Genomic DNA, 14,375 nt, shown 5'->3' with positions numbered 1-14,375 from the left:
AATAAATGTCACCTTTTACAAGTCAAGATCAATATTATTCAGCTTTAACACCATTAAAAATGGGTACATCGTTTACTCTTATTTCAAAGTAAAATGGTCTATTAGCAAAGAATGTAACCGGCAGTTGGAAGTCAGGACTGGCTATACTATTGAAATCTGAAACAAAACACTGGAATTATAATAAAATATAATAGAAAATTATCGAACAATTGTTGAAAGAATGTTGTGAAATATAATAAGTCAAGGCCAGTAACATCCAATAAAAACATATTTATTGTCATAAAAAGTAGCTGTCATATTTTTTTTTTGTGTTACATGGGGCAAACGAGCAGTTGAGCAACTGATTCAGCTCATAGACCGTTGCCAGTAGGCTTGCAAGTGCGTTGCCGGTCCTGTAACCCAGGCTCCAATCTAATGAAAGTATAGTCCCACCAGTTGATTCAATATATACTGAGACAGTTATTGTGGTATTGGATCACGATATTTAATGACGGTCGGACCCCTGCCATACAGGCTCTATTTTAACTAATCAGTCACAGTCCTTTGTCTCACTTGTTTTTTTTGTTCCTTTGTTTAATCCTTTGTTCTCAGTGAGCATACTCACTAACCGATTTTAGTCAAAATGGAGTTAGAATTATATTTAATTGTCAGAATGAATTATATCGTGACTTACCGTTGGCTGCTGCACCTTCTGCGCCATCCTCATTGACTTCAATGAAAGCCTTCTGTATGGCGTCAGATATAAATAAGTCATCCCATTCCTTTAGCATTTTACTTAAACGGGCTTGTCCGGGTTCAAATAGTTTCGTAACGTTCATCTGACAAAATATTCAATTCTAAATTGGATTATTCTAATTGCCCATAAAAATGTAAGCAGAATAAGATTATTTAATGTAGTAGTAATTTAAAACAAAGGTTTTGTGTGTAATGTTCCTTATATCGAAAGGCACAAGGGAAAGAAGGAGAAAAGCACCCAAAAAGAAGATGGATAGAATATATAGAAGCTTTTGTAGGAAGCGAATGGAGAAAAGAAGCAATGGACAGAGATATTTAGAAAAAGCTGGAGGAGGCCTTTACCCGTGAAGAGATTCCGATCAATGGCACAGAAGCCAGGATATAAGAATAACAAGAAAAAAATGCATATAACAAATCTAAACTGTACTGTCGAGATAATAAACGGGCTTTGTTATTATTATGTTCGCCAACATAAATGAAGATTTAAAATCGGAAGTTAGGTCTAAGTATTATCTAAAAACGTTATAGAAAACACAATGTTTAAAAAACTTTAGAAAATAATAAGTTACCTTAAATAAAACATTTTTCAGGTCTGTTGTAGTTTCAATTTTGAACTTAGGAATTGTGACATGGACTTGTGTATCGTACATGTTATAAATGGCTCTGTCGATTGCTGATGGGTCTCGTAATTTCTCCTCTAGCTGGTCTATTCCATCGATTTCATTGGGGAGCACCAGTATCATAGATGCTTCACGACCTTCATAGAACATTTGGAGGACCTGTAAAATATGTTTATTACCTGTTAAGTACCCAAACACATGTTCGTACATGTGAATAAAATAAAAATAAAGTGTGTGCGTGTAACGTTTACGCGCGATTGAAGTAAAACTTCTTTGGCGTTGACGGCATATATCACTGAAATGATTAAAGATTAAATAAGAAATATCATATTATAATTTAATTATATTTATTATTCATGTGCTTAACAAAGATTATTCAAATACGAAAAAACTGGCCGTATCTATAACAAAAGAAAAGCAAGCGAAGGATGGGAACCTTCCCTCTTTAGTGGAATTTTAATTTGGTCACATGTTACTTGTATGGATTTTCATTTTAAATATAAATATAATAATAATAACATAATTACAAGAATCAGTATCAAATAAAACGAGTGAATGCTATCCTAAATAAACACTACCAGGTAACTGAACTTAAATCAATTCAAATAATGCACCACTAGATGGCGCTGACGGACTTATAAAAGGCGCCATCGTTGTTATTTTTAAATAGCGGAAACTACACAGACTATAGAAATCGTTACCTCCGTCAAAAAAAAATCCGACATACCCCCTAGTCGCGCTTAAAGAAGTTTTACTTCAATAAATAAAATAAAAACAGCCTGTATTCGGGTACATAATACATTATGTTTAACAGTAGGAAAACTTGACCTCCTACGGAGTGAAGGTCTCCTGCAAATTCTTCCATTATTTTCCAATCCTTCCCCGCTATCCTTATTATTGCACTTGGTTATTTAAACCAAGAGGTTTTACGATATCTGCAAACTACAAGAGTTATAGAACTCTATACTTTAAACCTTACCTTAGCGTCTAATTCTAAAACCTCCGCGTAACCGAAATAAGATTTTTGGTACATCATCGGAACTGTTACTGATCTCAATTTAGTAATATGGAACACCTGGTCGTATGTATTGCCATGGTTGAACGGCTTCTGCCAGAGACCCTATAGAACATTAAATAAATAATGAAAAACAATTTAATAAATTACATATGTATTTATATGTACCTAGGTTTTATGAAGCTGCTTGGAACTAATAATTTTAAATAGAACTTTATATTATGCTGACAGTTTTGTCTTGTTGCCAATTTAATTTAAATTTAAAATTAAAATTTGTGTTTGTTATTGTCAGGAAAAAGTTCTTATGAAAGAAATATTAAGAAAATTGCGCGGAAAATTTGATAATTTAAGAAAACTTGACCACCTTGTTAAGTAATCCTAACTTATGTTACGATAGCAATTTTTTTTCAGTGCATAGCGCTTTTACAATTCAAACTTTTTTGATGTAACCTTATGGCATTTGACATAACATTGACAGAATGCGTACTGCACAAATCGTCAAAAGGATTTCAGAAAAATTAATATCGTTTAAAACAAATGCTTCGATTGGAGTTATTATATTGGTAATATTCATATGAATTAATTATATTGATAAAATACTTCTGTTCTCGTGGCGGAATACCAACAAAACTAAAAAACTAAAATATACGCGCCAGAAAAACAAACAAAGAATGTTCTTATATCATATACACTTTGTTTCCTAAATATTTTTTTTAGATAATTATACCAATTAGAAATCAATATTCATAGTTAAGACAGGACAACGTCTGTCGGGTCCGCTAGTTATTTTATAAATATTTTATTTTCTTAGCTTAAAATTTACTTGTGACAAAATATTTTATTAATCACACAGGAAAATTATTATTTATCTTTTTATTATTATTATATTAATGTGAAATAAAATAACACTTGGGGATCAATTAACGAACAGGCGCTATTTAAAGATTTAAGTTGGCGCCTGGTAGATACCGGTGACCGGTGTCTTTATAAGTACTAATGTCATTTTCACTCGTGTATATCGTTTTTACATCATATATTCATAAGTATCTGATTGTCCTCTTTGTAACTTTACAATAAAATTTAAAAGTTATTGCGTATTTTAAATGTTATTTTACCTTAAAGTAGATAGCGTTGACAAGAACAGCATGAGTATCGGCATCCAAGGAAAACGGGTCAACGAGATCTTTAATTTTTTTATTCGTTTGTTCTTCAACCTGTAATTAATGTTTGTGTTAACCCAATTGCAACATGTTCATTTTTGTATGAAATTCACAAAGAGATAACGATTTTAATTGCATTGTAAGCTTGTATGGATTAATAGATTTTAGGCTGACTACCTAATGCTACCAGCATTTACCCAAACCTCTGCCAAAAAAATAAAAAAAATCTGACTATATGTCCTGGCAGAAAAATCAATTATCTAACCACTACAGCTGCCAAATGTGTATAGAAAATCTACGAGAGATAGAGAGAGAGAGGCACTATAATTCTAAACAAAAATTAATGAAAAACCCGTATTAAAAGGTGTTTCTAAGAAATAAAAAAAATTTATTAAACTATACTATGGCAGAAAAATTTAAAATTTATGTCTAAATAATGATAGTTTAGAATTTTGAAATTATTGTTGTTAAATGTATTTATTACCCAAGCGTTGATTTCGTTAGCGGTTTTCTGTGCTTGAGTAAAATCTACATTTTTGAATTCGGAATCAAACACGTCACGGATGGTCGTTGCAAAGTTTTCATATACTTCAGATTTGGACGTGACGTATATTTTACTTGCTGTTTTAAGTTCCACTCCATTTATGGTTTTTAAGTTTCTTTTGGCCTTTGAAAACGCAGCTATTATCTGAAACATTTATAAAAAAACCATAACTTTTGAGATGAAAGATGCATTAAATAAAAATAAAATAAAATATGTTTATTATGGAACATATGATACATGTAACACTTATTCCACGTCATTAAATTTGAATTTGTAGGCTTCCCTACTCATCGGCAATAAGACAGAGGGTGTAGGCCGAGAGAAAAAGCCGGAGAAAAAACTCTCGGTACTCTTTTAAAATAGCAAATCATCAAACAACACTTATTTTAAAACAAATATCGCAAATTAATTAGAAGTAGCCTGTCTAGCACTAGTCCCAGGCCCTTTTATCAACTAGATAATCGTTAACATTATAGTAAGCCTTTTTACACAGCTTTTCTTTAATACATTTCTTAAATTTATTAAAAGGCAAAGATAAAATAGCCTCTGGGATTTTATTAAAGAAGACTAATCCTTTTCCCAAAAAAGAATTACTAACTTTAGATATCTAGAATACGGGGAAATTGCAGCCTGCGTTTGTTCCGAGTATTAACATTGTGCGTATGTTCTATTCTAGTAAACTTATCACTATTTTTGTATACATACATTTACATAAATATATTGCGAGGGAAAGGTAAGTATATTAATTTCCTTGAATTTATCTCTTAGAAATTCCCTACATTTTAAATTATAGATTGCACGAATGGCCGTCTTCTGCAGGGTGAAAATAGTTTCGACATCAGCAGCATGACCCCATAATAATAAGCCATAAGTCATTAAGCTATGAAAGTAACTAAAATAAACTGGTCCAGCTGTATCGACATCAGTTAGTGAGTGAATTTTTTTAACCGCGTAGGCTGCAGAACTAAGCCTCTTCTCAAATCCGTTAATATGAGGGGACCACTGAAGTTTTGAATCCATGGTGATTCCAAGAAATACAGTTGTCCAGATTCAATTCCTCACCATTTATCTATTATTTTGGTCTAGTATCCAAAACCCTTGCATTTTTTGCACAAAATTTATTCCTTTTTTGCATTAAATTGAAAGTTATTCATACTAAACCATTGGATAATCAAAGATTGTTGTTGTTCACATCGTCAAAATTCGTTATTTGTCGTTTGATTTTAAAAATCAAGGACATTACATCAGCAAACAAAACTATCCAATGTTTTTTCTCTACCATAAAAGTTACATCATTAAAATAAACAAGAAAGAGGAAAGGGCCAAGAATTGAGCCCTGTGGTACCCCCATATCTACTGCCAACCCTAAGGACCTCTTACCATTCACTTCAACCTTCTGAGTTCCACCGTGTAAATAGGAAGTCAGTAGATTATATCTTATGATGTTGTGAACTTCGGTACATTTAAATGCTAGTTTAGTTAATGATATAAGGAAGCATAGGCCGTGAAATATCTTTTTGGGTTCCAGATCTCTCTGGACCTTAAAAGTTAAATGACTTGTTAAATGACGATTCACGACTAACGGCTGTAAGTACATCTGCATTGAATTTGTCTTACAATAAAGCTTTAAAATGAAGTATAATAGCAGCATTGTTAAGAGATTGAGTATTTTAAATAAAAAAATACTAGTAAAAACTAAAAATAGAAGTGTATTTTTTTTTAAATAAAATTTATGTTCACTTAGTCATATATTTTAGAATTGATTGTTACTTATACTGTAGAAAATGCAGTATATATGTGATGTTCTTTATTAAATATACTTTAAAAGTGGATTCAATATAACATATTTAACTTATATAAATAAAAAAATAAAATATAATTAAAATAAACTTGAATCCCTCGAATAGCCTTCACTTACCGCAGTATCGTTGGGCATGCCAATGGCCTTCAGAAGTTCGTCGTGCGATTCACCCTCAGAGGCCAAGGCGAGCTGGGCCAATGGGGTCAGTACAGAGTATCCTGACAGCACTATACTCTGTTGTGGATTCTCCTTCACTATTTCCTGTAAAGAACGTATTTAGTATTTTAATAAACTGCAAAGCAGTCGTTATTTCATTATTTACATTTCTCGACGCTTCGAGTGCTTATAGTTATGGTCAGTCGTTCAAGAAGTTTTTTTTAATAGTAGGCGAACGGGCAGGAGGCCCACCTGATGTTGAGTGATGCCGCCGCCCAAGGACAGTGCCAGAAGCAAGTGCGTTGCCGGCCTTTCAAAAATTGATACGCTCTTTTCTTGAAGGACCCTAAGTCGAATTGGTTTGAAAATACTGCAGTGGGCAGCTGGTTTGGCTGTCTAGCTTTTAATATAAACAACAGACAATATTTATTTGTAATTATAAAAATAAGGCTACATTAAAATATTTATATTCTATTTGAATTATTACTTCAATTATGAACTATAAACACTAAAAGACGAGCTCGGTTGAACCGTTACTTTCTAAGGGGAGATGTCTCTGTTATTTTTCGTAGGCGTCAAGTCTTGAATCCACAGGTAACATCTTGGGGGAACACATAACTCCCTCTATATACGCCTATGCACTAGTTAACTACTACATATAATTAATTTTTAAGATTGCACGACATGTTTTCTATTTGCGGTACGTATGTGGTCTACACCTTTTCATTATCATATAATAATACATAACAAGCTTTTAATGCCTTTCTACACGTAATACTAATTGTTTCGCTGTAAATCAAATCATGGACAACTCGGTCAAGTTTTGAATTAAAAATATATTTCATTACAAAATACATCCAAATGATTGTTTCCTCTTTAAAAATCAGCCATTTCAATAAAGTCGCCGATTTTTAGGTCTTATTTATCCTTTTATTTACCTGTATATCTATATTTAATGGATCTCAGAAATGCTGATTTTCTCACAATGTTTAACTTCATAGCGTGGGTTTGAAACCGTCCTCGCAGAAGATAATATATAATTAATTCGTTGGTATGGCTAGTTTTAGTTTAGTTAACATTGCAAGGACACGGTTATTATATAGGAGTTAATTGAATTCTAAAAATACATCACGACACATCTTAGACATTGAAGCTTGTATGAGATACGATAAAAACAAAATCTAGCATAAGCTATATGAATAAATGTGTTTATGTATTATAACAATGCATTACAATGTATAAGATTTGGAAACCCGTTTAAGTAAAAAAATAACCGTGTCAGGGTGTCCATAACAAATTAAAAAAGGGTGCGTGTACTTGTGTACACGCGCGTAAGAAGTTATAATTCTTTGGCATTAATAAAAATAGTTTTTGATTGTATGCAAATAATTAAATACAATTAAGTAATGTCAAAATTATGTCCAATGCCGTAGCATCTTCCGTGGGCAACTTCAACTTCTGTTAATTTTGTGTCACGGTGCGCGCGCATCGTAAAATTTCACTCTCATAAATTTTTCATAACGCGCCTAAAAAAGTATAACTTCAATATTTTTTTTTATTATCAATGCTAATAATTGTCAAAATGTCAAAATCATTTAGAGTATAAGATGACCTATTGTACGAGCCAAGTCTGTACATTTTACAGGCTCACTCAGGCTTTCTTAGCTTAGCTTTATAAGCATGGCGATTTTCTAAATCGTCGGAGTTACGCCCCGAGAGTATAGACAGACGTAGGCACTCTCTTCGACGGTTACATTGCATTCATTCGTTACATAGCAAAGTGAGTGAAAAGTGAAAAAATCCTCTATTATGTTAGCACCCCGATGAGCCAGGATCGAACTATTAATAGCTTTATATAAATATTGAATTCAAGATATTACAGTAGAAAAGCATAATTATCAATTACACAGACGTTACATTTCAAAACCCATAACTGTTATCTGAGTTATGCATTTTACTCATTAGGTGATCTGACTGGAAAATGTATACTAATTTACAAGTAGAATTTTATAATCCACTAGATATTTATTTTTTATAATGTTTTCTCAAAGTTTAGTAGTTTTTAAGTTTATTCATTACCCTTAACGGAATAATAATAATAATAGCCTACTTTAATTAATATTCACATTTCTTTCATTTTCTTGTAACATATTATATACTGTTGATATATGATGTGGCGTACTTTAATAAATAAATAAATTATTATGAAAATATATAATTTCTTTACGTAATAGATTATATAGATATATAAAACACTCACATAAAACATTCTCGATGTAAATGCATCATTTCCCCTTTTGAGGTCTCCCGGTAGTACCACGGCGATCGTGACGGCGGCCACAGAAAACACTGAAAAATATTAGCGAATTTTAACACTCAATATTTAGTTCATTTCAATTTTGGATAACATAGGTTAACATAATTTTGGTAAATTGAAGTTAAAAGCTATATTAGAAATTGAATATTAAAAATTAGCGTTAATTAGACGTACATTTGAAGCAAGATTATTATGGTTTAGTTAAAATAGTGTAATTTTTTTTTTTATTATTGTTGCTTAATATATTATAAATTACTAGAATTACAGAAAACATAAAAAAAACACTATGGGTTCTAACGTTGGGGCTTAAAACTACAGTACTTCCTAACAAACTAAAGAGTTAAAAAAAATTTAATAAAAAATCCGGTTAAAAAAAGGTTTTATAATCGTCGCTTCAATGGCTATTAATTCAGGGTATTGAACATATTACACTTGACATTGTGCTTCCGGGACTCATATAACTGATATTCGGAGTTTGGGAAACCTACCTACTTCCTTCAAGTGTAAGAAATATAAAAAAAAAAACTAAAAAAATATAAAAAAAGAAATATAGTGGATAAAGTGTATACAATAACATAACCAACATAAACATAAACAAACAATAACATAATCAAATTAAAGAAACTTTATTTAAAACAAAAATGTGTGCGTGTACTAGTGTACACAGTACACACATAAGAAGTGAAACTTCTTTATGAACTTATTTTTTTCAAATAATGATCTACTATATGCAACTTTACAGAAATTGGTTAAATAATGTTAAATTAGATAAAGTTTTAGAAAAGGCTTTATTATCATAGACATGAATACAAATAATAAAATTATTTCATTTTACCTTATTACTACTAAGATTATGACAGAATTTCATTAATTGTAATATAATTATTACTATCAATGTTATCGTTATTATATATTTATGCTATTAATGCCTTTGAATCTCTTCGAATCAACCATAGGGACACGAAAAAGATAACGTGTAAAGGAAAACTCTGACGCGCAACCAAAAACTGTGACGGTAAATTTTTTTCCAACGCCGATAAAGAAGTTTCACTGCAATACAAAAAGAAATAAACTTAAAACTATTCGGTGTTAATTGAACCAAAAATACTAAGTAAATGTTTTTTAGATAAAAACAATAACTTACAATAAAATAAAGCGAGCTTCATACTGCCAGTCGACCCGTCCTCTTGCCGGCCACACTCTAACCTGTTGTACAAAGGTTTACTCTCTTTAAATATATGTCAATGCGTGATAGTAATCCATAGGGTGCGTCCACATCTGGCTAATATGCCGCGAATGTGCAGCTCGCGAGCAGTTTGCGAGCTGCGCGCGTGCAGTCACGGCAATCGTAGCGTTAAATTTCTTTTTATGGACAGATCCTTTATAGCCACTGTGTGAGACCAGTTCTTATAGAGCTCTTGCTTAAGACGGGAAGCCTCTCTGTAAGAATGACCGAACCATGGCCGAGATTTACCACGAATGGGAACCACAGAGTATGGGTAATGGGATATAGAGTTCCATTGCTTGTAGCACTACATCCGCGACAGACTTAGCAATGGCGTCAAGACCCTTGAAGCAGACTTGTGACCATGGGTATGCTGCAAAGAAATAACGCATGCCATCCCAATTGGGCGATTTGTAATGCCAGACACGACGGCATTCCGAAAACTGCGGGCGGGTTCGACGTCTAATTGCCATAACGGTAGGCACAAAGCAGTGGTCCTCCGACCACTGCTTGGTGCCTGGCCTCATAGAAGCCTGGACGAGAAGTCAATATAAGATCTAATAGCGAAGGCTGATGGTATAAAACTCTTGTTACACGTGAAAATGAACCCAACTCGTGAACATTTTCGGTCAATGATTTATTATGACTTTCGTTGTGGGCTAACTGAGCAACAAAGCTATGATTGAGCCCACAAGCTCGTAACTCTTCAGGAACTTCAATTGCTTCTTCAAGCAATTCTGGACATTCCCTGCAAGAATTTCCTCGAAATATTTTCAATGTTGCAATGGGTGTTATGTAAAATTGAAAAATGAGAGATTAGTAACTCGTCAAGCGAAGCAAGTACACACTGAGTGAAAAGTGTAAAAAATCTTAGTGCTCAGAATGTATAATGAGAAACATGCTTGATTTTGTTATTTTTTCTTATGTATAAATATTCTAAGTATCGATTTGTGGGAATATGTTACATTACACAGTTTATTTTATAAAACTTTTATTTGAATAAAACATTGCCTTTAGTACTTACTTGGGTTTCATTTATTGCATGTTCTTATTAGGATTATTTGGTTTTTTTTTAAATTGAAAACTTTAGGGTTATTGCCATACATCCAGGTTCATAACAAAGATGTGCCTTAATCTGTATAGAGAAATGAGTCACCTGTGACTCATGAACTTATCCCAAAACGTTCCTGTGACTCATATATGACTTATCGGACAGGGAAGTTGTTAAGATGGTTTAGGGTAAATCAGGAAGAGGACCTTGCAAAACTGTCAGTCGAAGTCGAAAGAATCTTATTGTAATTTAATATTGAACGAAAATCAACGGCTTTAGATATATAACCACTGTGATGATTTCATGAAACCTATTCTGAGCATCTTAAGTAACCATTGATTAAAGAATGTGTTGAGAAGTATCAGCTGCATTATTTAATACATAGGAACACACAGGCTGACTTCTCATAAGTCAAAACAGCTAATTTTTCTAAATACATATAAGTATTAAAAAAATATGTTTTTATAAATTGTATTAAAACTTTCTTAATTCATTAAAGATAAACTATGTATTAAAATTCAAATTATAAGAAAATTATCATTATTAAACGCATTATGACCCTGTAAAGTGTATTGTGTAGTTAGTTATTCGGTCGTTTCTTTAATACAATCTCGAAGAATCTTTTTATGTGCATTTATCACGCTCTGATAAGACTGCTATTGTTTCCATCATGATTGATTGTGTTATTCTATATAAAAACTATGCATATAAGATAACTATGTATAAGATAACGTACCATTTCGACGGTCCCTACGTTTAAAGCGACATGTCAAATAGAGAGGTTTTCAGGAGAGCGTAATGAATGTTTTTTTTTTTATATATACCTATTCTTCTCCCCTGCCATAGCGTCCAGGGACTTTTTCTTTCTCTAAACTTCACATCACACGCCTCTCGTAATAAATGTTTGAATCTCTCTAGAAATTTATCTATTCACTTTTTGATACTAATATTTTCTGAAAGTTTATGATTGTATTAACCATATTTTGTGTGTTTATACACGTTTTCATGAAAAACTTGATAGATGACTGTTTCTACATTATAAAATTTATATAAGCCAGTCGGTCAAGTCTAAGTTTTATTGAAGTACCCCGAGTCGAATTGTTTCAGAAATAATTCAGTTTCAGCTGGTTCCACATACCTAGTGGTGGTGTGCGGCAAGAACTGCCCTAAGAAATGCGTTACTACTACAATATTTTTCACTCGAACCCATACATCAGTTTTCCTTAAAATATGTGTGTTTTTGTATGTCGTGTTGTCTCTGTAAGTTTTTTTTTGTATGTGTTTCGTTAGTGTGCCTTTTTACAATAAATAAATATCATAAAATTTTTAATGTAATAAAGTTGTGGTAAATTTTTTTTTTAAAATATTGATTTTTCAATTTGTTAAAAAAAAAATTATCAACAAATGGCGGGAATTTTTTTTTTTGCAAATCAATAAATATCTTGTATTAATAAAAAAACGATTATATGATGATTTAGAAAAAAAAATTTTTTTTAACAACATTACATTAAGTTTTTGTTTAAGTAAAAAAAATGTTATAAACAAAGTATAAATATTTTTTTAACTTTTATGGCACGATCTTGTTAAGTATGTATGTAAGAAAGGCTCTACAAAGCGAAATATTTTTACGACCATTATTTAAACATTTTTTTTCACTTACAATTAAGACGGTCGTTCGAGAAAATTTCGTTTGTTAATAATTATTTAACTTGTTGAAAAATTAACTTTAAGTAAAATTTTCAACGGGAATAAATTAATTATAGTGTTCAGAACACACCATAATTTTTTCAAATTTAAAAAACAATATTCAATACCTTAAATAAATTAATTAAAGGCGCTTTTGACGCCACGCGCGAATCCTAAAAATGTCACGCGCAGACCTATTTTCAGCGTTAAATTAACATTATAAATAATGGAGATAGAGTTCTGGGAGTCAGGAGTTTTTTGTTGGAAATTTCCTCCTCTTTCAGAATCTTTATTTGAAATTTCTTAAATATTAATAGTTTATTAAATATTGGCAAAAAACTAAATGCCATTATTTTTTCATCTTTAATTGTGTATAACTTTTGCAATTTTTTATGTGCTAATACACGCTTTTAGCACATTTTTCTAGGCGTCATTCCGGATCCAATGAGCTATCGCACATAATTTTAAGAGCAGTATCTCTATTTTGTTCCATTTTCAACTTGTCGACTAGACTAAATTATTAATGGCGAAAATAAATATATATTAATTTCACATTTGTCTAACGGTAGTACAATTAACGGGCAATTAGCAGACAAAGGGAATACACGAGCTAGATATAACAAAAGAGGCGACGTGGTTTTTGTCAAACCGTATTCTATTTGGCTATATGTGGCTTCATTGCCAGGTGACTAATGAGTCCTGTCCATCAATGATTTGTGTCCACACTAATGACTACGTGAATGTTATAGTAGCCACGGGCTGGGGCTATTGCCATTGTATATTCGAGGTGACGTACAATTTAACATGTCTATGTAATGGTAACAAATGAGTTATATCACCTTAAAAAAGGTGTTAGCATAATTTAACTAACTCTAGACTTATGACCAATTATTGTTCTGTACGGCTGTGAAGCTTGGAGAATAAAAGAAGATACCTGCCGGCGCTTAGAAGCATTTGTGATGTGGTGTTATCGTCCCATGCTTTGTACAGGCTGGATCCAGAAGGTCTCTAACGTCATGACCGCTACCACTTTCTTCAATTAATAATAATGGGTAAAATGCAGGATCAACGGCGTGTTGGTAGGAGGAAAAACTTATGGTTTTTTGGGAGTGGACGGGTATTGCAACTGCGAAAGAGTTGCTGCATCTAGCATAGGACAAAACACGCTTCACGGAACCGACGCCCATCTCCAGTAATGGAAGCAAAAGAAGACTTAAACATTCTTGTAACACTGATACTTTAGACTTTAGGTATATAAATACTTAACTTAAACCATACACGAATAATATTTAATGAAAGCTGGGTGTTTTATAACAGTTATATAAAGAGAGATGGCCTGATTATAATTTAGAGTTTTTGTAATACAAGTATAATCTAAAGTTAAGTTTAAACCTCGCAAGCGCAATTTTAAGCTATTGCATAGATTTTATCGCAGGCTTTGAGCGCGGCGACCGAATCAAGAAATTCCGTAACGAAAAAACCTTACACACGATGACGTAATATAGGTGAGCATGAGCGCGGCCGGTGCACCCGGTACGCGTTAGAGTGAGACAGACTATATAGACATTTTAGTCTGAGTCTGGTAGAGTGGTAGATTGAAATAATATCAAAGAAAAAACTTGAATTAATATCAAAGAAAAACAAATACTGCATAAATAAATAATTATAACTGCATAAGTTGATAAAAAATGCTATGCAATAGCTTTACCGCGGCAGTCCCCGAGTGCCACATTAGAACACAGAGTGTTATTTTATTTTTGCTATCAAACATCATACATTCAAGGAGGATAATCAGCTGATACTTATGAAGATTTGTTACAGAAAGGATATACATGTGTAAAAATGACCTGAGAACTTAAGAATGCGCAAACAGATCTATGCAACTTCCTCACAATCACAGCACACTTACGGCTTTACGAGGGGACTCTTTGTATCGAAGAAATCGCATTTTACGTCAAAATCAAACACGTTTTTGATATACGGGAATCTAACACAGCGGTAAGACTTATCTATAATTATATAAGTTATCCGTTTCTTGTTTAAAACAACATTTTCAAATGACACT

At 32.4% G+C, this 14,375-nt stretch overlaps 1 protein-coding gene across 1 annotated transcript; it reads right to left on the bottom strand.

The window, feature by feature from the left end:
• Positions 1-9,565, bottom strand: LOC125055705 (alaserpin-like). Its single transcript, XM_047658189.1, has 9 exons — positions 9,493-9,565; positions 8,292-8,380; positions 5,993-6,136; positions 4,015-4,218; positions 3,486-3,584; positions 2,335-2,475; positions 1,305-1,514; positions 674-818; positions 1-156 (listed from the first exon to the last, which is right to left on the bottom strand). Exons 1-9 carry the CDS (start codon positions 9,512-9,514, stop codon positions 35-37), a joined length of 1,176 nt encoding a protein of 391 aa, XP_047514145.1. The 5' UTR covers positions 9,515-9,565; the 3' UTR covers positions 1-34.
• Between the last annotated feature and the right edge of the window lie 4,810 nt (positions 9,566-14,375).

The sequence above is a fragment of the Pieris napi genome, chromosome 14, assembly GCF_905475465.1.
Source record: "Pieris napi chromosome 14, ilPieNapi1.2, whole genome shotgun sequence".
In the NCBI taxonomy this organism is placed as follows: Eukaryota; Metazoa; Arthropoda; class Insecta; order Lepidoptera; family Pieridae; genus Pieris; species Pieris napi.
The sequence above is the reverse complement of the archived record's forward strand: the minus strand, read 5'-3'. Positions and strand labels throughout refer to the sequence as shown.

Coding starts and splice junctions, on each gene's coding strand:
- LOC125055705 (XM_047658189.1), bottom strand. CDS start 9,514: ATGAAGCTCGCTTTATTTTATT. Junction 6,137..8,291: donor TTACATCGAGAATGTTTTAT/GTGAGTGTTTTA, acceptor CGTTCTTTACAG/GAAATAGTGAAGGAGAATCC. Junction 3,585..4,014: donor CTAACGAAATCAACGCTTGG/GTAATAAATACA, acceptor CATTAATTACAG/GTTGAAGAACAAACGAATAA.